We start from the raw sequence: 22,988 nt of genomic DNA, 5'->3' as shown, positions 1-22,988 counted from the left end.
GACACCATTCAGACAGCACAAAGCTCTGTAAGCTATGAGAAGAAAGTGGCTGAACATATGGATTTTCCATTCTTGGAGAAATTCCATACCAACAGGGACCTGTGTAAGCTCTCTGGGTGAACCTGCTTTGTGCAGGGGGTTCAATGGGCGATATCCTTCCAACCCCAACTATCCTGTGATTCTGAAATATTCCATTCAAACACAATCTGCTTGATCAGAAGACAGACACCAGCTGTTATACTCTCAGGGAGACTCCTCAAAGACAAAACACGTTGTGTCCGCAGATCTCAGGGAAAGTTCAGGACTTTTTGGTACTTTGCAGGTGATTACACACTTGGGAAAATATTCTCAAAATCTTCATCAAGATTGTGCTTGTGAGCTAGAATTATCATACTTCTGTGAACATAACATGGATTATACATCTGGATGGCATTTTTCAGGGTTGTCTCAAACCCACTCTCCTATCATACAGGCAGCAGACAGGGAAATCAGCTATGACTGAAGGATGCCCTCCAAGCCAGACAGCTCTGCACAGTCAGGTACAGCACCAGCTCCATCTTGAAATTGCTATTTAAGAATCCCAGAGGTTAACCAGCGCTGTGGGATCAGCCCAGGATTTGGGGTTTCTGGGCTAGGTCATGTCCAGCCTCTCACCCACCAGCACCCCCAGGTCGCTCTCCCAAGGGCTGCTCTCCATCTGTTCATCCCCAGCCTGGATTGATCCCGTGGATTGCCCTGACCCAGGGACAGCACCAACACCCGGTTTTGGTACAAACATCCGGACAGGACACAGCTGGAAAAGGCTCCGGCTCCACAGACAACACGACAGCCCCCATTTCAAAGTGCCTCAGACTGAGAGCCCCGCTGTGACCGAGCGTCCCTGGGCAGGAGAAGGGGACAAGCGGCGCCCTCCTGGCACACGAACTGACACAACGCTGCCAACCAAGGCCGGCAGGGCCCGCCCGCCCCGCCGCCATCTCGCGGCGCGGCCCCCGCCCCGCCCGCTCCATTTCCCGGGATCCCGGAGCCCGGCACCGCTCCGCAGGCACGGGAAGGACGGGACCGGCACAGCAGGTACGGGCTGGGACCCCCGCAGGACCCCCGCGCTGCCCGGGGAGGGGAGTCGGAGGCCGAACGAGCTCGTCACGAGCGGCTCCAGACTCGCCTTGTCCCCTCAGCCCTCTGTCCTCCGCGTAAAACCTCTGAGGAATCCCGGGGCTGAACGTCCTCCCCCGCCTCGGTGGGGAGATGAAAGGCTGCAATTAAAGCGTGCAATAGATTGGTGGATAACCGAATGTGATATTAAAACTCAGATTGGTTTTAATGTATTTGCAATGTGACTTGCAGGTCCGTTTCACCATATAGTGCCAAAGGAAAGAGGATGGAAGCAGGAAACGCTGCCAAGGAAAGAGTCCTCATTACTGGCGGAGGGGGTTATTTTGGCTTCCGGTTAGTGCATTAAATGGTTATTACATACAGGAATAAATGTAAGAGATTGCTGCTGGGGAGGCAACAAATTCCATCTGTAAAACGGAAAACTGTGTCCCTGAGATGCCTGATCCAGTTCAGTCCATCTTCTGGTTCATGTGGGCTCTCAGTTTTAAAGAAGCATGTTAGTCTGTGTCCAGATGTTGTAAGTAACTCTGTTATCCTGTTTCCAAATGTCAGGCACCAGCTGCCTCGCCGACATTTACCTGTCTGAGCACCTCTGTAATGGGGGTCAGATCACCTCCTTTCAGCCTGCTCCGAGGGACAAGCCTCCACTTGTACACACATCTTTCTTTTGACCTGCAAATAGTTACACACTGCTTAGCTCTACAGATTAACTACTTCAGCTGCTCTCTCAAGAATATATTAATTTTCATGAGCAGTAATGTTTTAGGATTAGAGTTGTTAATAAGGTACATATTTCAGTGAAGTCCATTTACTGTAGCTGGCTCTGCAGGCCTTGTAACAAAAATCCTATTTTGAGCCCTAGACTATCTTGAGTACCTGCACAGTTAGAACTGCTTACAGAGGGGAGAGAGACCACAGTCAGGACCAAAAAGTAAATGCCAAGTGGGAGGAGGAAAAAAAAAAATCTCAGAAGAACCCTATCCAACTTCTGCTTGGCTTTTTCTTCCACTATCTCCCACTTAAAACACTATAGACATAAAACAGCTGTAGGAAAGGGGGGGAGAAACACCAGAGTTATTCTTTGTGTCAATACCTGTATTTATACCTGCAACTTGGAGTAAAATGTGGCATGTGGCAAGGTATTCATTCCAGCTGAGAAGCATCTCACTCCTCTTCTCCACAAATTCCAAACACAATGGCGAAGACCAACCTGTTGTTCTGCCAGAGTTGGGATGGCACAAAAGCATTAAGATAAAACCAATAAACTTTTTTTTTTAGTAGTTGGGTAGAGGTTTCCATCTGAGAGGTTTGCTGTTGCTGATATAAAGGGGATAGAAACATGGTTCTTCCAAAGCTGTGTTCTTCCAGAAGGCCGCTGAAAGCACTTCAGTTGTTTCTGTTCAGAATCTTTTACAGCAATTCTGCCTCTTTTTTTCTCCGAAGTACTGCTGGAGTGTGAGAAATTAGTTCAGTACCTCAAGTATCACAGCTGAATCTGCCCCATAGTAGATGGCTGAATATTTAAAAGGCTCCCATCAGAAAAATAATCAGCACTGAAATAGTTAATAGTCCTCTCTTCCTCCAGGTGAAATGTTTCATGCACCGTTGTGCTACGGATCCTAACATATGGTTTCTCTCATGTTTCAGTTTAGGTTGTGCCATATATCAAAAGGGAGTTGACGTGATTCTCTTTGATGTCGTGAAACCACTTCAAGCCATGCCAGAGGGAATGAATTTCATGCAGGGGGATATCTGTTGCCTGTCTGAAGTGGAAGATGCTCTCAGAGATGTAATCTGCGTATTCCATATCGCTTCCTATGGAATGTCTGGCAGGGAGCAGCTGAACCGAAAACTTATAGAAGATGTTAATGTGAAAGGAACAGAAAATGTCATCCAAGCCTGCAAGAGCACAGGAGTGTCGAGTCTGGTTTATACAAGCACATACAACGTGATATTTGGAGGGCAGATTATAGAAAATGGGGACGAATCTCTGCCTTACCTACCTCTTCACCTCCATCCCGATCACTACTCCCGAACCAAATCTTTAGCTGAAATGAAGGTGCTGGAGGCAAATGGTGCTGAGCTTGGAAATGGGAAAGGTGTATTAAGGACTTGTGCTCTGCGACCAGCAGGCATCTACGGGCCTGGAGAACAGAGACACCTTCCAAGAATAGTCAGTTATATTGAAAGGGGACTGTTTAAATTTGTCTATGGAGATCCTCTTAGTTTGGTAGAATTTGTACATGTAGACAACCTGGTTCAGGCTCATATCCTTGCCTTTGAGGCCCTCAAAGCCAACAAGCAGCACATTGCTGCAGGCCAAGCTTATTTTATTTCAGATGGCAGGCCTGTAAATAACTTTGAATTTTTCCGACCCTTAGTGGAAGGTTTGGGTTACAAGTTCCCAACCTGTCGCCTCCCTCTCTCCCTTGTCTATTTTTTTGCATTCCTTACTGAAGTAGTTCATTTTCTTGTAGGACACATTTATAATTTTCAGCCCCTCCTGACTCGCACAGAGGTTTACAAAACTGGTGTCACTCATTATTTTAGTATGGAGAAGGCCAGGAAGGAGCTGGGGTATGAGCCTCAGCAGTACAGCCTGAATGAAGTGGTGGAATGGTTTAGATCCCAGGGATGTGGACGAAAGCCAAGAAATTATACCATTATGCAGCTTGTTAGGGATGGAGGACTGCTTTTCCTGCTGATTGCTGTGATGGTCTCGTGGTTTCCATCTGCAGTTACATTTTCACTCTAAAAGATGAAATGCTGAGGACAGAATTTAGTTACGTTCTCCGCGTACTCTTGGTTTTGACAGACAGGTAATAAAGATTTTTTTAAAAAATACACATTTGTGTGATTCAGGTAAATATCTTTAAACAGTTTTATCCCCAAGGAATGGAACCATTGAGTAAAGAGGTGTAATTTTTATATATAGTTTCTCTTCAAAGTAAAACTGATCAGATCACTAACAAGATGAAGCTCAGTATTACTGCAAACAGCATTTTATTCTCAGGTACAACAGCACACTACAGTGAATGGAACAAATGTCCTTAGGCTGGCTCTTCTTCCTCCCTGATGGGATTATACTCTTGATTCCTGCCCTTTATTCCTAAAGAGTTTGTGCTACATGATCCAGAGGAGAATAAACGTATTCTTTGATCACATTCCAAAACCCAGTTCTGCTTTCCAGCTTGGCTGTATATATGCCTAACCAAGATTAACTGATAAACTGCTAGACAATAAACAAATGTGGTTTCTTTACATTCTGGTATGCTTTTCTGAGTTAACTCTCTGATATCTAACGACATTCCTGGAAAATGCACCATGGTTAATCTAAATTACAGCAAAGCACTTGAAGCACCACAGATTCGTAGATTTTTCTAACAGTAAAATATGTCTGTTTAAAATGAATGAGCTACCTAAAGTGCATTCATAAATAAAACCTATGATTCTCCCCAGCATTATTGAATAGTTAAACAAAGACTCCATCAAAGACATTTGGTAAGTGATTACACTCACGTTCCACTATTTATAAAACATTTTTAGCTTTAATAATATTTCTTTAACACCTGACACAATTTGAATAGAACTTTACCTTTGTAGTAGGAAGATAAACACTTGCTACAAGGAAACTCATAATTTTATGGAGTTTTAAGAATAGAAGATAAGACCTTGTTAAGTACAGGTCACTACTGTCCCAAGCAACTCCTTCTGTCAGTTTAATATAGGAAGAGAAACAGAAACCACCTCAAATATTAAAATACAGTTGTTTTCACTTAACCCATCAACATTACAGTTTCTGTGCCCCTTGATAAAAGGGGAGTCCTTCAAGAATTTCACACTCCTCTTCAAACTTTAGTCTTTCCATTTTAATAGCTGAAGCTACACTGCTCTTAAATTAACCGTAACTTCCAGTTACTTCAGTTGTTACACTCTGCTGCAAATGAAATGGGGAAGTGAAGAGCAAGAGGCAGACAGTAGTTCTGCTGCACTGTTAAAGGATTCTCAGAAAACAAGAGTGCTTAAATAGAGGAACCAAACCAAAAAGTCCACTGCCACCCCTGCTTAGAAGATGGAGGGTTTTGTAGTTAATAATGACTGGAGACAGCATTATTTTTTTACTTTTGAGTTCCCTTCCAGAGAAGTTTACCTTAAAAAGAAAATAAACCCATGGTATTGGTAACTTTTTTTGTATTGTCTTGCCTGAAATCTAACTTTTCTCCTTCACTCCCCTACCAGTAAGTACACCATAAAAGAAGCTAAATTTAATACTTAGCTTGAGGGACAGTTCAAGAGAGAACTCACTTTTTTTTTTCCTCTAATAGCAAATAAACTGTTTGTGTAGCAGGAGTGTTGCACTCTGTTATAAAGAGCTTATGTGCCTCCAACTGAGCGCTGATGGCAGAAGGGCCACGCTCCAGAAGTCATTAATATACACCATCATCTGCAGAAAGAAGAAACCTTCTTTTTAATAAAACAGAAAGAAGACAGCCGTGACCCCATGAAAGCACTGGGCTGCTGTTCTCTTTCCAACAGCCTTTTTTTTCTTCCAAGTGGAAACCACTTTGTTTTCCCCTTTAAGTTCTCTGGGTTTGACACAATGTTATCAGAAATAGATTAAGAAATTTTGATGCCAGCAGAAGACAAAACCAAAATGTACAAGAAATTGCACAAGAAACAGTATTTCATGCTACATCTTGTAAAAAAAAAAAATCTTTTTAAGATACGGAACCTAATCCCTGTGCCCCTGGGGAATTTCCTCTGCTGTTTGCAATCTTTTAGCAAAACTCAGCTACTGCTATTTATAATTATCTCAACAGTGGGGTTGAAAAAAAAAATCTATGAAAGGTTCCTTAAGCCATGAATCCCAAATCCATGCTGTCAATACCAGCTGAGGCTCAAGCCCTGGGCAGCTTTTGAGGTACAACAGCAGCGGAAGCTCCTGAGCAGCCAAAAAAAAGCCCAACAAAACCACAAATACCAGAAGTCCTGCAGCAGCTGAGCTCAATCCATGAACCTTTTCATCCATCTGGAGTCAAGGACAGAAGTCCTCACCACTAACAGAGCAGGGGGCACTTTTTTGTCCTAATGGCCCATGACTGTGCTGGAGCACACGGGAGTAAATCAGGTACTTGTGGGGAGACACGGGCAGTGCTTGGCAGGGGTGAGCAGAGCCATCAACAGTGCACTGGGAAATCCCTGCCACTCACCTTTATCTAGTAAAAAAAAGCACCATCCTGACTACAGAGGAAGTGAAGGACACTTCTCCTCTTTCCAAAAGGAAAACAGGCAATCTGCGGCTTAAGGAGAGACTCTAAAATTGCTTGGAAATTACATCTGTGTAAAGCCAGTCACAGATGCTCCATTCTAAGTATTTTATAATGAGAATTCTCTCTCCTTCTTCCAGGTGTTTGTTTTTTTTTTTATTACTCCTCTTGCATGAACAGCAGAGTAAATCAAGGTAATTAATTCAAGTGTCGTGTCTATTTTCAAATTTTAATTTTTCGCCTGTTTTCCTGAAACTGAATTACCAGAAACACATCTAAAAACTGAAAAAGCGGAATGAAATTATAGCACAGATTCATTTTTTCCTAGTCCTCAAAATTACTGAACAATTGATACGTGCCTCACTATAAAGAATGATGCTGCTGTTTCAAGTGAATAGAATCCTCAGTCAGCTGCTTAATGTCACAGACACAGCACATCAAGGTACAAATTTGCCATATACACATGAATAACTTATACTTCTAAAGTGTACTTAAATATATTTATTTTGGATTTTTAATCAACTTTAAAGTAGATCAGATTTTATAGTGCCTTCTCCTAAGAAACCTAATGTTCCTTCATTTCTATTTATTACTTATTTCCATATACTTTCCAAAATATAGTGGTATATTTAATAATTCATGATGTGATCTTCAGAGAAAAGTGTCCTGAACACTGATAATTTATACATATTGTAAAAGATCTGGGGATAAACTGCAATTCAGGAGTATATAAGTGTTACGGAAACTACTTCTGCTTTATTTTAGTCAAGCTCATGGTTCCCAGTTTTACTGAAGTAAAGCTAAAAATGTAGACTAGCAATTAATTAAACTGCTTTTATTTTAATTTAAATTCTTTTAAAACTAATAGCTGTGCATGTTTACAAATACTGTTATGGGTCAGAGGATAAATTTGTCTCTGAACTGATTCTGAAGGTTAATTTTCATTATCTGTAACTTCTATTTCTAATGATATAAATGGAATTTCAGTCTGGAACCAAGCCAACTAGTTGGACTGCACTTGGAAACGCTGACACATGACTATAGCAGAATTCAAACACTGCACTTCAGCTTTCACTCCACATTCAGATTTCTACAATTGGTTTGAAGAATTCAAAGATAACACCTGGTACACAGCTCACACCATCTCACCATCGAGAGAACTGCAGAACTAACAAAGTGCTTTCAACAGAGAAACATAAAGATGCATTGGGGTGGGAAAAACATGAATACAGGCAACAAAACACCTAAATAAAGCAATATTTTGGACTGCAGAGCTCATGCATAGCAATACTCACAAATGCAAAGGTGATAAAGACTCTTTAGCTTATCTAATGACCTAGAAGAAGTAGGCTGCAGACATCTCATATTGATTCAGGTTCAGTAAGCATATAATTTTTATCAAAAGATTGAGAAAATTTTGTTCCCAAGACTCCCAACAATTATAAAAAATCACAACATAAGGAGAGTGTGCATTCCCCCAGCAGCACCTCTGCCCACGCAAACTAATGGGCAGAAAGAATAAACATCAAGATTTGGTAAACATCAACATTACTGTTCTTCCAAATTACCAGCAACTTAATCTCTGCCTCTTTCAGAGTTTTTTGTTCAAGTTCATCCAAATCTGATTCTCACTGGGGCTGAAGTTTATATCTAGCTCTCACTGAAAAAGGTCGGGTAGGAGTCACAAGTTAAACATGATCCTTGACCTTTTCCTTCTGCCCTGTGTGTTTGCAGGCAGATGGAAGTGCAACAATAACCATGTCTACGGAAACAATCATTAAGTCAGTTCATCTTAAAAACAAAGAACTGCCCTTCTTCCAACCTCCAGCAGAACATACCATAACACACCAGCAGACCACATTTCAGTAAGAACTCACTCACTGCTTCAAATGATGGCAAAATTCATGAAATTCAATGAGCAATACTTAAACAAAGCAGCATCTGGCATCATTCACATCACAGCTGAGATATCAAAAATTATTTATTTTAATAAGTTATTTCAGTGATTTAAAACAGTTCCGATAAGAATATAACAATTTAACAATTGTTAACTTCAAAAATTTATAAATGTTTTTCCTCCTGGATTAAAAAATTAGCACACACATTCAGACTTCTTTTGTATTCAAACAGTTGCAATTGTGAAAAAGTTGATACAGAGTCTGCCCTGACAAAGAACTGAGAGGTGAGATCTTGGATTAAAACAGAATGCAAGAAACCAAGGAAGAGTTAGAATACAGCCTTGCCCACCATTAGCAAGTCAACAAAACAGTCAAAACAGTATTTTCATTCTGCATACAGTGTAACATCATACTCTGGGGAAAAGTCTTACTGTAAAACAAAATGCATTTTCATAAATACTGAAGGAGTGCCTCATAACTTCTGACATCACATATGCATGGAGAATGTGCACAGGACTTTTCAAAGGACTACAAAATGTGCTAATTCTTAAATATTTGCACAACAACAGCACAAGGAACTCCTGTGTCCATCACACAATGGTTGTCCTGTGTCAGGAATACCAATGAAGGAAGCCAGGAGAAGGGACAGTTTGCTTGTGTCTGCTCTGGAATTGAGCTTTAAAAGAAGTGCCCACAAACAGAACACAAACCTCACCACAGCAACAGCCTCGATCTCTAGGTCTGAGTTTCCTAAGCTCTGGCATCTTGTAGTCTAGTTTTTGTGATCAGTCCAAACCTTGCTGGTAGCCAGCTGCCCACGAATCTCATCCTACAGCAGTGACAACCTCAAGGCCTTCCAGACAAGGCTTTGGGCCACCCTGTCTGATCAACACTGACAACACAGAGTTCTCACAACATTACATGGCAATCACAGAGGCTGTTGACTGAAATATATAGCACAGGAACTGATCATATGACAAACTAAGCACATCCTGCAACATGCTGCAGAATACGTGCATACCAAAGGTGACCCCCCACCTCGAGGGAGAGCAACTGGATCACCTCACTATTCCTGGATACTGCAGACAAGACCAGCTTTATACAGCAGCCTAGCTTACAGCTCCACCTCCCAAATCCACTGTTGATATGATTTTTTGCTTTGTCTGAGGGAGGTTTGCACCCATCTAGTCCTTGAACAGGTCAGTCACAGGTGGGTACTGAAGAGATTTCAGGCAGGAGGATGAAAAGCAGAGAATTGCCTTTAACTTTGCTCTGTTTTTCAGCTGAGTGATTAGTAATTAATTTCTTTATAATAAAAAATTTACAGAAGCCACCCCATTGTGGGATACACTATTATAATACTTTCAACTTTGAGACAAGACTGTCTTTACAGAACAGCTAAAACCTCAAGGGGGTTCCTCAAACCATCATCTGTGAAGGCACAATGGCATCAATTAAGAGCCTCTTCAAACAACAGACGTCACAGCGTGGGGAGCAAGAGAAACTGAAAATTGCTGAGGCAGCTGCATCAGGCCATGAATCCCAAATCCAAGCAAGTCCTCTGTGATGAGAAATACAGCAGTATGTATGCAGCATCTGATGCCTCAGGCAGCCATTCAGGCAGAAAACTAAACTCCTCTGCACACATTTGAAAGCTGAAGTCGGGAACATAGACAGCAAAACTCCTCCCATGCAGAGATAAGGCAACTAGAAATTTGATAGCAGTAAAACAGTGCTAGCACAAAGGACCAACACATACACAAATTATGACAACTGCTGTTAAATATTCCATCGAAGAACTTTAGTTCTGCTCTGGCAGGAAAACACACTTGCTAATCTAACAGGTTTTCTCATCTGTAGCTCCATGCTCTTGATTTGATTAAAGGCACAAGAATGACGTACCTCTATATTTGTGCACGCTATCATTCTTGGATTAGTTACATTTTGGGAAAATGGTCTGCATTTACAGAACACTATCATTTGACTATCGTCTAAGTAGAATTGCAAGATTAAAAATTGACAGTTCATTTAAAAATTCATTTCTAAGCACATTAGCAGCTGAAAGGATCTGCAAAAATGATACTATACAAAGTAAATGCTACTCAGAATTTCAAATACCTTCCCTTGCTGCAAACAAACAGATATCTCCTACTGCATATCTTAAAACTTTTCCTTCCAGTGCCTTGAGGCTGTGACGTAAGTTCATAGGGGCTGTGAACAGAGGTTCACACATTGCTCCTTTCTTAAACCTTTACAGAGAGTTCAACAGGAAGAACACAACTACAGTGACAAAAGGCTATTTGCTTTCAACAAAATTAACATATTATCTTGTTCTCAAAAATGCAACAGAAAACTTTTAATAAGACACAATAAGGTACAAGCTATCAGCTGCCCAAAATATTTTATACAGTATCAGAAGCACAATCCCCAGGGACTGTAACATACATGAGGTGACAATGCTGGTGTAGAAGTGCTTTTACAGCATTTAATAAATTAAAAACTCACTACTAGTTAATCTTGAGGAGCCAGGTTGTTAAAGTGGTGTGATTCCATGCATGAAAGTGGTTGTGAATGTCTTATCTACAGCCTGCATACACAAATATAGGAGATGAGTTATACTTGTACTTCAGGTATTGATAATAAGAAGTGAGGTCTATCCAACTACATGTCCTCAAGTTTTAAAAATCTTGAATACACAAAAGCTCTGGCTTGCACAGAGGATATGCTTTGTACAGAATATAAATTATTAGGAATTAAACCAGTTTTTCTTATAATAAGAAATTCTCAAGGAAACCCATCGTTCCTCTTCCTCCTCTTCTTCCAGTCATTCCATCTGATGAGACCATCATTGAGTAGGATGACCAGGATAAATTAATCTCTTCCTGAATCGCACCATAAAGCAGCCTTAAAGAATGATGGCCTTTAAGAGTAGAATTTGCTGTTACTGACTTTCTTCTCCTTTAATCTTAAGGGAAAAGAAAAGGAAAATGTTCAGTCTACTAGGCATTTCTCAGAGGAAAACAGTCTACCAAATTCAATCTAGATACCAAAATGAGTGATGTATCAGCAAGAAGGATTGCAATTTTTTTCCTCAATAAATGGGAGTAAACCAGTGATTCATGCAGCTGTTCAGCACACATAAAAAAGGACAAGAATACTTCAAGTCATGAGATCTACTCAAGACTTTCTCCCTGTACATGAAGCCTCTCTCTGTCTCCTTCACACTCATCCCAAAGATGGCAGCAAAGGAGAAAGAACCCTCCCCTAAGCTCTGGATAATGTACTGAACTGACAGTGCAATGCTGTTACAACTCAATACTAGTTTTATCTTTTGTGGTTTGTGTATCTGGAAGCATCCTCTGTTCCTACACATCTAATATGCTAAGGACATTTCCAGGGACACAATTTTGACAGTGTAGAAGGAGTGAAGGGGTAGGTTTATTTGTCTGTATATACTTCCAGACTTTCCTCCTGGAAAGCAGAAGAGAGGAATATAAAACCTCACAGGATTACACGTCTCGCTGTGATCACTGAAACTGAGATGCCACTGAGCAGACATTGCACAGCTTCTGCTGGCCTCTAGTGGCTCCCAGCCCAGCCTGGCTTCTCTGCAGCCCTTCCTCGCTTCAGATGAGCTCATTCTGCCCTCACCACTCTTTAGATGCTCATTTTGATACATCTGAGGTTTCCTTACCACAGCTCATGTGTAGATAGAGCTGCCTTGGAAAGGAGAACGATTATCAACCCACCTGCGGTTACACGTCTCTTGATATATCTGTAGTTTGTGCTCATTCACACTGAATTCCTTCAATATTGCATCTCTGTTAGGATTCCTTAAATTCATGTGGGTGTCATAAAGGAACAGCTGGTTGTTGAGCTCCTCCTGGCGCTTCCGAAGCTGCCGACAGGAGGAATAAAGCTCTTCTTCACTCTCCTTCAAAAGAATATTGGAAATCAAGGTGACTTGTAAGACACACACCCAAAATGGCACCAAATATTTATAGTTTGGGGGATTATTTTGTTTCTTAAACACAGTTTAATAACTGTATAGAATGTTTTATAAAATTGGTTTGATATGTTTATGAATGTTTATGGAAATAAACTAACTTAGAAAGCACTGAAAAAAGCCAGCAGCCCCTCTAACAGGGGTGTCAGGGACATTCTAGCACAGGTCACGACTTGGGTGCATCTAAACACTTCTGTTGGAATGTTTTTCCCTAATAAAGTATGTCAGTCTCTTGAGGAAAGAACAGAAAATAGTGTATCATGGTGAGTTATCAGATTATAACAGCATTAACTGTACTTTTTTTAAAGTTTATTTTTTGGCTCTTCCATCATATTTGTGTATTATGCAACAAACTGTCAATCCTGGGGATTGTCTACTGAAATCTAGACTAAAGGTTAAAATACTGACTAGTAAATAGGACCCCTAATAGCAGCAAGTACCCAGATGGTCAAGAGAAAAGGACAGCTCCTGTATTTCTCTGTAGCTATGGCAATTCAGTACTTGCAGAACAACTGACTATGTCTGATTTTCTGTTGTTGCATGTGGCCCACAGTAGGTCTCAATATATTCCACAAGCATAAAACAATCATAATTATTCCCTTTAGGACTCCAAATTATTTTAATACTTCAAAACTTTGGAGTCAAAAGCTGTCTCTTTATAGAGTTACTAGTGGGGAATAGAACTGGCAGGACTGAAGTCTTAATCTTCGCATCAGCAGCAAAACAAGATGCTCATTCTACAAGAAATGACATGCAATCAATAAATGTAATAAATCCAAACATTTTCAAAGGCTGCATACTAATAAGACTGACTCTTTCTGCATTCAGTCCAGATCTAGGAAAACTGATAGGTTACCAACTGATAGGTTACCAACACACCCAGGGAGTTTCACTTACAGGAAGGAACAAGATCCTTTCCTCTTTTTCTTCCTGAAACACCTTCCTACACAGGCATGAGTTGAAGCAACTGAAACAGCCTCAGTGCTATGCTACTGATTAAGATTTAAAAAGTAATTTATTTAATTTTTGTTCGTAAAGCAGTAGGAAACTCTGTATTCCCAAATCACAAAGGAAATGCAGATTGCTAATTACCAATTTGCAGGTGTAATCATCAAGATGCATATGTACTACTATTAGTTCTTGTAAATAAATGTATCCACAAAGGTAGACCTTAAAACTGCATTTAAGAATGTCCACTTCAATCTTTATGTCAAAAACATACGCACCATTGAGGTTGATTGCAATCAGAAAACACTGAAGAGATACACACACTTTCTGATGGAAGTAAATCAATTTTCAAGCAAATAAGACATGCTTTTAAATGCAACAACCACCTCAGTATTTCTACAATAACAAGAAAACTGTTTAACTTCTACAGGGGCCTTATGCAGTTCCTCATAATAACTCTCAAATGTGCATGCTTACGTCTACAATATTTTTGCTTCTCTGTTCCTGAGAAATTCCACAGCCATCTGTAATTCCTCTTTATAATTTTGTATTTCATCTCCAAGTGTATGCAGATGGGCTCTGTATATAAACAGGCCTGTTATTAAATGGTATCACTTTATGGATGGTCATCATTTTTTAAAAAGAGGCAGAAGAACAGAGACAGGCTTGATCTTTTCTGGTGCTTCCTGAATGCTCTGCCAGAAGTTCTAGAGTTGATAACTACAGCAAGTCTGGGTTTGTTACAGACTGCCAAACAAAAGGGAAAATTTGTGAAAGTTCTCCTTCCACTGCAATACCACCCAGAGACATCAGACATTGTAAAATACAAAGCTGAGCTGCATCTTCATTTGGCTTAACAAGCAAAAGGGGCTTCTGTTTGTGTGTTTCTTCATGTGAAACATGCTCAAAGGGCTCAGTCAACAGATTGGGAGACACTCTGCTGCTCTGAACATCACTGTTAGAGCTGCTCCTGCCCCAGGCAAATAGTGATCTGAATTCCTGAAGAGAAACCACAGCAGGAGGGATTCCCAGTGTATCCACAAGTGATGTCCATGCTCAGCATTAGGCAATGGTGAGTTGCTGACAGTTTTCTCAAAGGCAGCAAGCCAAAAACCAGCAGTTTACCAGGCCTCTGTCAGATTTGTGTTCATGAAATATGAACAATTTAAATATTATCTTTAAAGGACACAGCTCTCTTGTTTACACACACATAGCCCTCTTGTCTCAGCTTCCAGCCCTCTCCTGCCCTCAGGACCCACAGAAAGAACCTACCATGGCTGTCAAACACTCATTGCACAGTCACTTTACATCATGTGTTACAAGGTGGCTTTGTAAAAACCTCCACAAAGGAGGTTTGAAAAAGGCTGCCACTCCTTTGGGAAGAACAATGTGACTGAACTCAGCCATTTCCAGTTCAGCATTTGCAACTGCAGGTACAAATCCCTTCAGACACATTATGACTTAAAGTTCCCAGAATTTGGTGTTTTAGTCAGAAAAACAATGTACACTGGTGTGAAGTGCAGTGTAGGCCTGGATGGTTGCAAAAGGTTACAAATAAGAAGTTGAATTTTTTTTTTTTCTCTGAATCTGAAGGGTGCTGGAAAGCACCCTGAAATAGCCACTTCCCAGAAGAATCTTTAAACTTTCATCATATGGCCTCTCTGCAAGTGTATTTAAATTACATAAGATATTATTGAGAAAGAGTCTGAGAATAATCCTGCTTCAGATCAAGCTATACAACAGCTTTGGAACACCAACACACACCATTCACAGATCAGCCACTTTAATGCCTGGCTTCATGAGCAAGGATGAACCATTATTCTTCCCCTATGTGTTTTAAAATACAAGTACATCAAGTAAGTGTTTTACAGAGGCTTAAAAGAAGCAGATTAGCACTTCTGTAGGGACCAGATATGTCTTCCATTTGATGGGTTGTTTATTTTCATGAAATACTGGAAGAAATTAGTATCTTCTCTTGCTAAAGTGATTTCTTTTTATGTAGGACCTTTAAAAAAAAGGTTATTCTACGAAGTCAAAGCTGATTTTAGCTAGCTTTGCATGGCATCACTCAGTTAACAGGGAATGACAACGACCATGCTGCTACAGCAAAAACTAGTGGAGGTAATGATGCTTTGTTTATGCATTATTTCTTTTAACAACCATGTAATCTGTCCACCCAGAGGGAGAGTAACTCAATTTGTGCTATTTGTCTTCCCCGGTACCTGCAGAAGAAATGCCTGACAATAACACATCAGACACAGAACAGAAAACTAAATCCTCAGTTCCTGGTTTCCACAAAGTACTGATAACATACATGCTAAGTGCACAAAAAAAAAAACAAACAGTGGTTCTCACCAGAACTTGCTGCATTTCACAGTGAACCAGAAGCGAGGCCAGCTCGATATCTTCACTGTAGCCGTTCTTGAGAGGGACTGCCCTGAAACCTGGGGTGGGGGGAACATACACAAAGGACAATTAGAGCCAAGGCAAAGGGTCATGTGCAGCCACAAAAAAGGTGCACACAGTCCTGAGGGGATTCTTTCAGTGCTCAAATGCTCCACTGCTGAGAGCAGGCTTTGCTATGGCAGTTAGAGAGGAGCAAAAGGCAAGAATGGCAAAATTGAGAAACTCATGACTTCACATGCTCTTGAAAACTAAAGCAAGAGTAAGTCGGGTTCATAGAGGAAGGAGGGAGTCCAGCACCACAGAGGAAGTCACAGTACAACAGTGCTGAACAGCATCTTTCTGACACAGCCCCTCATTGTAACCACTGATCCTACCTGATTTGATTCCTTTGATGGGAAAAGTGGCGTGTGCTAAGAAATTGGGATCGCTGAACATGTCCTCCTCGTAAACAACAAAGCGCAGAAACGCCAGGTTTGGATCGTAAATCTCAAATTTCACTTGCTCTGCACAGGGTGCCCAAACTGGATTCAGGCCATTGTCATCTGTAGGGAAAGGGGAAACATTTGCAGTATAGAGCAGTAAATTCACCTCGTTCACATATGGGTATGTATCCCAGGACATTTCCTAAAATACAAAGGCCCAAAAATCCTATTTACCATCTGTCTCATGTTGTAACCTTGTTCAAAAGGTTTGTATTTGTATACTTGGTGGGGGACATAGGAGGAAACTAGGCAGGGATGAAAATCCATTAAGGAAAGCTATTATTTGTATTTAACCATATAAAACCCCCTTGGACATGTATTTGTTTGAAAAAAAAAAAAGCTAATTAATAGCTCATATTCATAAGCCTTACATTCTATATGTGAGCAAAAAAAAAGCAGGAAAAGCACTGCCTGTACCCTGACCCAGGGTACATGTAGCCATGTACAGAACACTAACATTTGGTATATGTGACACAGCCAGGAAGTTTGCTCTCTAAAGTCTTGGTCACTTCCCACAAAAAGTTTACACCATAATCCTCTTCTCTGAAGTACCAAAGAGCCACAATGCACATTCTTGCTCCTGCTTTTGTGTTTATTTTCCACTGGTATTACTGGTTTGGATACTCAGAACCAAAGCCTGTTATTTACCAGAGGAAAACTGCTGTATCCAGAAATATTAAATGGTAAAATAGGAAGTGGCTGAGATATTGCCCCATGGCACTTAAATGAAGCTCATTTACAAACACACATCCCTTGTCCAGAACTCTCCAGGAGTGAGCTTTGATCAAACTTCTCTTGCATTGCAAGTTATACTATTTTACAGCCCTATACACCCAAGCTGTCTCCCAGGGAGTGCCAGTCTTAGAAGCTGAGTTTAAATAAACATAGTCTGGATCTCACAGTAGTAACTCTCTGTTTGGGCCAGACTTTTGGGAACTGACTAGCACTGTTGGAGGCACTTTCAAGACAGCAATTTTTTAAAATATGCAAATACACAAACTTATGCACAGGCAAAAACATAACAGAATGGGACTTCTTTTTTTTTCCAAACTGCAACAGTACTATTTTTTGAAAACTTGATATACATTGAAGTTTCTCAAATTAACTGGCCCTGAGGCAAGCAAGAGAATAAGACTGTATGACTTGTCAGTGCAGAGCAACAGTTAACCTACTCCTCCCTATAGTATAAGTTGCTGGCCAATTACAGACAACATAAATACATGGTCATCCCCTGCCTACTCACTTTATTTAAGTACACTGGAAGTATAACCACAGAAAGCCACAGATACTCACTCACAACTGTTGTCTTGAATTTGCTGTTATCATATTCAGCCCCACAAATTTCAACCTCTACAAAGGGACAAGCGATGCTCCTACCGAGTTTAGGGAGATGACGAGCACCCAAAACCTGCAAAAGCAACTTGAAATCATAACCACCTCCAAAGGAAACTTGGCACCATTATTTCTGAACAGAAGACATCCTGCAGAACTAGAGGGGGGAAAAAATCCAGAAGAATGTGGAAAAGCACACGCTCTCTTTCTTGAATATGTTTGCATGTATTAAACATACTATCTGTGCAACAAATAACTGTTGTTTGGGTAACCCAGTGATTTTCATTGTAAGATACTGCAGCTGACATTCATTACACACAATATGCAGTTCCAGACCAGGCCTGTAGCATAAGTTTTGTTATCTTTCTTCGGTCTTTATTACATACCTATTTCTAGACATTTCTGCTTTGCATTCACAGCCCCTGTTTAACTTGTCTTTAAACTGCAGTGAAAAGTAGTTAATGTGTTTCTTCTTTCTCAGAAAACATACTTTTAAAGGACATGTCTTACTGCACAGCAACTGAGAACAAGTTCAATCCCTGTTTGGTACTAAGTCAACATGGCAAAATTTTCAAATTACAAACCCATCTCTCGAAGAAAAATGAGAATGAAATTCAGATTAAGTCATAGTGTATTAAATATGATGAAGGGGAGATCAGCTTATTTTTTTTCTGTTTAGTTTCTCTATCTCATTATAAATATTTTTCTTCCACACTCAAAATCTCCTAACTAGTTAGTCTGCTGCAAAACAATCTCTAGTAGGACCCTTCTATTGAGAAGTTATTAGGTTGGAAATGCAAATTAGTTCATTTCAAGTTTTTATTAACAATTATAAAAAAATCACCCCAGGATTGTGTTTTCAGTCCTAAAACATGTGCTTCATTAGCATGATAAAGATATATATTTCTTTTTAGGAAACCAGTGAAGCTAGTTTTGTTCTCAAACACACTGACACTTAAAAGCAGTATTTTGACAATCTGTCAGATCTTGCTCTGAAATATAATAGCTTTATTTTTAGTTTTATAGATATTTATGACTGGTAAAAAAACCATAATTTACAAAAGAGATTTACCCTCACTGTCATAATCATCTGCAATTTCCTCTTCGAGTCATTTGGCATTGGGTCATACTCCTCATTCCTCATGCTCTCTGGCTGCAGGACGTAGCCAGTGCGTCCATTAAGTGAAAACAAGGCATGGTTCAATTGCATGTATTTATCTAGGGAGAGAGTTAAACAGTCATAACAGAAGATCCCAACTGGAATAAAGCCAAGGAAATACCAGACCAGTGTCTCCTCTCTGCAGTGCTTCCTGGTCACCACTTTATCAGAAAGAGCTGGAAAGGTAAGTTCAAAGACTCAGGTTCTTCAGTAACTCAAACTGACAGGCTATTTTTCATCAATTTTAATCCCCAAAACCCCATCTCCATCCACAATTGGCTTCCTACCAATGTGACATAAGATAGTTGGCCCTCACCAGAAAGTGGAGGACAGCCTTCCCTGTGTCTGAACACCTATTCCTACACCTGAAACTTACTGTAAATATCTCTGCTTGCTTATCACAGAGAGATCAAGGTGAAATAAATCTTTTAGAGTTTAGGGCTACTTTGGCTCAGAGACAGGGCTTTTGGAGACCCATTTTTGGGGCCCAGCTCTATAAGGCGATCCACAGGTTCAAAAGCAAACTTCAATTCTTCCACAGCCCTTCCCAAAGGGAAGTACAAATAAATAGGACAGTGACTAGAATGGCAGAAGGGCCAGAAAGGGGCTCGTTCATGGTGAAATGGAAGGTGGATTAGATCCTTTTTCAAAGGGAATATTACCTGGAGTTTGGAAGTTAAGAGCCACCATCTGGGAGCCACAAAGCCAGAGGCGAAATGGGTCATAGTTGGATGAGTCAACCCTCTGTCCTTTAGGATAGACACGTGTCAGTCCCTTCTGGTTGTATTTCAACAACTCAACTGGCTTTTGCTTCACAATGCTCTCTGCCTTGGTTTCCACAAAAGAACGGATTTCTTTGAAATCAGGATTGTCTACACAGGGGTGAGGAAGAAAAGTAGTTACCAAAGGAAGAAATAAGTTGACATTTATACTGTATTTTTACCAACACTTTGTTTTACTTTGTTTTGCTTTGTCCTTTAATGCAATAATTGGCACCATTTTCAGGCAGACACGGCAAATTGGTTGAGAATCAAGTCTGAAAGTTAAAATTGCCTGCCTGCCACATGCTTTGCAGGAGGGCAGATAAGAGCCCATAGTCATGTCCTCATCTCATCATAGCTAATAATGTACTTTTGACCACTATAACACATATTTAAATGAGACATCTCTTCCTGGGTTTAAATGGGGAGAAGAAAGGGCAAGCCAGGGTTAGCCAATGCCTCAAACAATGACTATAATTATAATGTCTTAACTGCAGTGACAGCTTATTAAAAACATTTGCAAAGAAACTTAAAAGAAAAGAGCACATTTGCTGATTTCTCCAGCAGCAATGACCAAACAATGGAATCAAAAGTACATCTTTCAGTATCAGATTCCACACCTGCACTTACACAGACCTCAGTTACATTATGAAGCCACATACATCTCAACAGCCTACACCTGGTAAACAGGCTCTTACCATAAAGTCATATAATGCACAGTAAACCCACTTTGAAGGTTTTTTACAAACAAACCACAAGTGTTCAGCCAGATTTTACCTTCAGTTCTAAAATCTCAACTAACATCTGTAAAGATAGAAGAAAGAGTAAAATTCAGTTGTAATATTAAAGACAGTACCTAAATTGTCCTTGGTTTTGCTCGTTGGTTTGCAGTAGATTACCAGATCAGATAATTCAATAGCAATTAATTGATTCTTTTCCCAGTATTTCCTTCTGTTCTCCTGGAAAACATAACAAAGTTTTAGATTACAGATATGCTGAGTATTATGGTACAGTAACTGCAGGGTGTACTCTAATGTGCATTCTTTGGTGCCCAGATTCCTATCTGATACTTTAGACACTTGCATAGATGTAAAGCAGACCTAACTCAGAGAATAGGCTATAACCAAGTGGGTTTGGGTTTTAGTTGGGGATGTGTTTTGGGTTTTTTTTTTTATGGAGGAGAAGGGTGTTGTTTGGGGTTTTTTTTAAGCAAGGGTTTCATTGCTTCCCTGATCAGTCCTACTCAGAATTTTTTTCTTTTAATGTGGCTCTACTCAACTTATTTTTAGTTATGTTCTTAACTCTATAGCTCATATAAATGCAAATGTATGCAGAAAAAAATGCAAAGGGTAGTGAAGTGTCTCTGTATTTATTTAAAATTCTGAGCAGAACTTAAGTCTTGCTAGTAACTCCCAAACAGCTAAATTCAAACCCTGTGAGCACCATTCCTCTAGTTTTCTATTTGTGCACCAAACCAATAATGTTCTGTGTGGAAAATCATGTGCAATCTTGTTGGCATTACCAGTACTAAACCCACTATCTACTTCCACATTTGCAAGCACCTGCTCTGTGGAAGCTGAGCAATGTTCCCTGCCAGCAAAGACTGGGAACTGCTGGAAGCAGCAAGACATGTCCCGAGTGGAGACATTTGGGCTGGAGGTTTTTCAGACATAAGAAGCTACTACAGGATAGAACACGTTAGAAGAGTCCCATACTGAACAGTGATTTGGCACAAGAGATGATGAAGCAGCAGCTATTAGTAAGCCTTCTGAAAGAATTCCCTCAACGGGACAAACATAAGAGGAATGAAAATCAGAACTAGACAGGCATGAGTTTCCAGAGTGTTTCACTGAAACAGAGATTATGCATTGAAGTCTAAGAAAAGCAAAGAGGAACACAGTATTTAGGCTTGGAAATAACCTTGGGGAAAAGCTGTAGAAACCTCATTGTACTCAGTGATCCACCAGAGTTTCTCAGACGTTGCTTAACAGTGATCAGAGCTCCAAACAGCAAAAGATCACTTCTACTCATCTCTAGACATAACCCTCTAGTGACAACCAAGCAAGAGTGCTGGCAATGAACAACCACTCCTGGGAGCATGGCAAGGGTCAGTATTGAGCAGAGATGACAAGATACATGAAGCTTAGTTTTATTTCATGTGTATAACAGACACTGCTTAAAACCAAACTAATTTAGAAAAAAAACCAAACCTGTATCACATTGCAGCATAGTGTTAACTCACTATGCCTTTTCCTTCCCCAAAATTCAGCCTGTTAACTGTACTGGCAACAAGGGTCTTTCCTCATCTTTATCCCCTCCCCATGCAGCAGTCTATCATGTGAACTCTCCAGAGGCCATGCTGTGAGGGAAGCCTCCCAACTGACAAGATCGAATTTTGAAGCATCTTTGAACACAGAGTGTTTAATACTTCTCCAACTGTACAGAGAGAGAAAAAGCTGCCAAGCTCCTGAAGAGCCATTGTTGTACCATAAAAAACATTCAATTTAGAGACACTTCTTCTGGGTCGTGTTTCTCTTTTTCTCGTTTTTATTTCTAAATGAAAGCATGGCACAAGAACCTTATCTCTCCTCCCCCAACAATAGGTCAACAGCCTGTTGCTTCTCCCCTTGCTGAATTTGTAGCCCTCTGCTTGAGATATCAACTTGCCTGCTATAAATAGGATTAGGACGACCCCCAGAGCATTACCACTCCATATGACAGATAAACAGCATGAGCCAACATGATACTGAAACACATTTTCCATCAGCCATATCACCCACTTAACAATAAAAGCGAATAAAAGCAACAAAGGAAAGAGTGTAGTAAAGCACAGCCATTTTAAGGACTTTTTGGTCATGTAAAAGAGTTCTTAAATACTAGAAAACACGACAGGGAGGTAAATTAGAGCATCAGAACAGGAAAAGCATCGATAGAACGTACAGAAAACTGGAACACGCATGAGAATGAAGGACCACATGTTAGCAACATTTAGCAGCATACAGCAGCTAAAGACAAAAACTATTGTGAATTTACAGCAGTACATCATAAAAAACAACAAGGAATAATTTTTTCTCAATACCTCTTCTGCAGTTTTCCAAGTGATTTCACGGATACTTTGGTACCATTCAAAGAGTTCTTCTACTTTATCGGTTGCAAACTCAACACAAGGATCTTCTGGATTCTTGGGTTCCAGAATGAAGACAAAAGGCTTTTTGTGCTTCCCTTGTGGCATTTTCACTGTTAGGCAATACAGTAGCAAGAAATTTATACTGAAATCCAACAGTTCTTTTTCTAAGCTGTCATTGTTGATTTATGGCAACAGTTAGCATTATAAAGTTTCAATGTACGAACCACGTTGGCTAAATTAATACAAGCAGAGGGTTCGGGTTTTTGGTGGAGTTTTGTTTGGGTTTTTTTCTAAATCTTTCCTTCTAAACATAAAAGAATCCACTCAACACAGAAAGCTCAGGAGGGACCACATGTGAGCATCAGAAAATACATACCAACGTTGTACGTATTGAGCACCAGAATGCCACGGCACAGAGAGCCTAAGGGGTTGTCCTCAATAATCTGAAAAACATGAGTTGATTCTCACCCTAAATATTCTCTTGAG

General features: G+C 40.3%; 2 protein-coding genes across 4 annotated transcripts in view; one reads left to right on the top strand and one right to left on the bottom strand.

The window, feature by feature from the left end:
* Positions 1-606: 606 nt before the first annotated feature.
* On the top strand, positions 607-4,377 carry SDR42E1 (short chain dehydrogenase/reductase family 42E, member 1). 3 transcript variants are annotated; one of them, XM_064670936.1, is made up of 3 exons: positions 607-1,074; positions 1,348-1,449; positions 2,769-4,377. In XM_064670936.1, the coding sequence occupies exons 1-3, from the start codon at positions 639-641 to the stop codon at positions 3,869-3,871; spliced, it is 1,641 nt and encodes a 546-aa protein (XP_064527006.1). In that variant the 5' UTR covers positions 607-638; the 3' UTR covers positions 3,872-4,377. The 3 variants fall into 3 exon arrangements, with proteins under 3 accessions (XP_064527006.1, XP_064527008.1, XP_064527007.1); XM_064670938.1 differs by having other exon boundaries at positions 934-1,074; positions 2,764-4,377; XM_064670937.1 differs by lacking the exons at positions 607-1,074; positions 1,348-1,449 and adding an exon at positions 1,475-1,633 and having other exon boundaries at positions 2,764-4,377.
* Positions 4,378-8,346: 3,969 nt separating this feature from the next.
* The window catches only part of PLCG2 (phospholipase C gamma 2), a 77,015-nt gene continuing 62,373 nt past the window's right edge, over positions 8,347-22,988 (bottom strand). The window contains 10 exon segments of the mRNA XM_064670935.1: positions 8,347-11,246; positions 12,031-12,215; positions 15,591-15,679; positions 16,016-16,183; positions 17,417-17,531; positions 18,528-18,673; positions 19,277-19,486; positions 20,232-20,334; positions 22,455-22,612; positions 22,879-22,945. Of these exon segments, the coding sequence (XP_064527005.1) occupies positions 11,204-11,246; positions 12,031-12,215; positions 15,591-15,679; positions 16,016-16,183; positions 17,417-17,531; positions 18,528-18,673; positions 19,277-19,486; positions 20,232-20,334; positions 22,455-22,612; positions 22,879-22,945 (1,284 nt within the window). The 3' untranslated portion in view covers positions 8,347-11,203.

This window comes from Pseudopipra pipra, chromosome 14 (assembly GCF_036250125.1).
Source record: "Pseudopipra pipra isolate bDixPip1 chromosome 14, bDixPip1.hap1, whole genome shotgun sequence".
NCBI lineage: Eukaryota > Metazoa > Chordata > Aves > Passeriformes > Pipridae > Pseudopipra > Pseudopipra pipra.
Note: the sequence above shows the minus strand (reverse complement) of the source record. Positions and strands in the feature narration are given on the sequence as shown.

Excerpts from the sequence above, each read along its gene's own strand:
- SDR42E1 (XM_064670936.1), top strand. The coding sequence starts at position 639 with ATGTCCAGCCTCTCACCCACCAGCACCCCCAGGTCGCTCTCCCAAGGG. Across the intron at positions 1,075-1,347 it reads GGACGGGACCGGCACAGCAG|GTCCGTTTCACCATATAGTG; the intron begins GTACGGGCTGGG and ends TGTGACTTGCAG. Across the intron at positions 1,450-2,768 it reads GGGGGTTATTTTGGCTTCCG|GTTGTGCCATATATCAAAAG; the intron begins GTTAGTGCATTA and ends GTTTCAGTTTAG.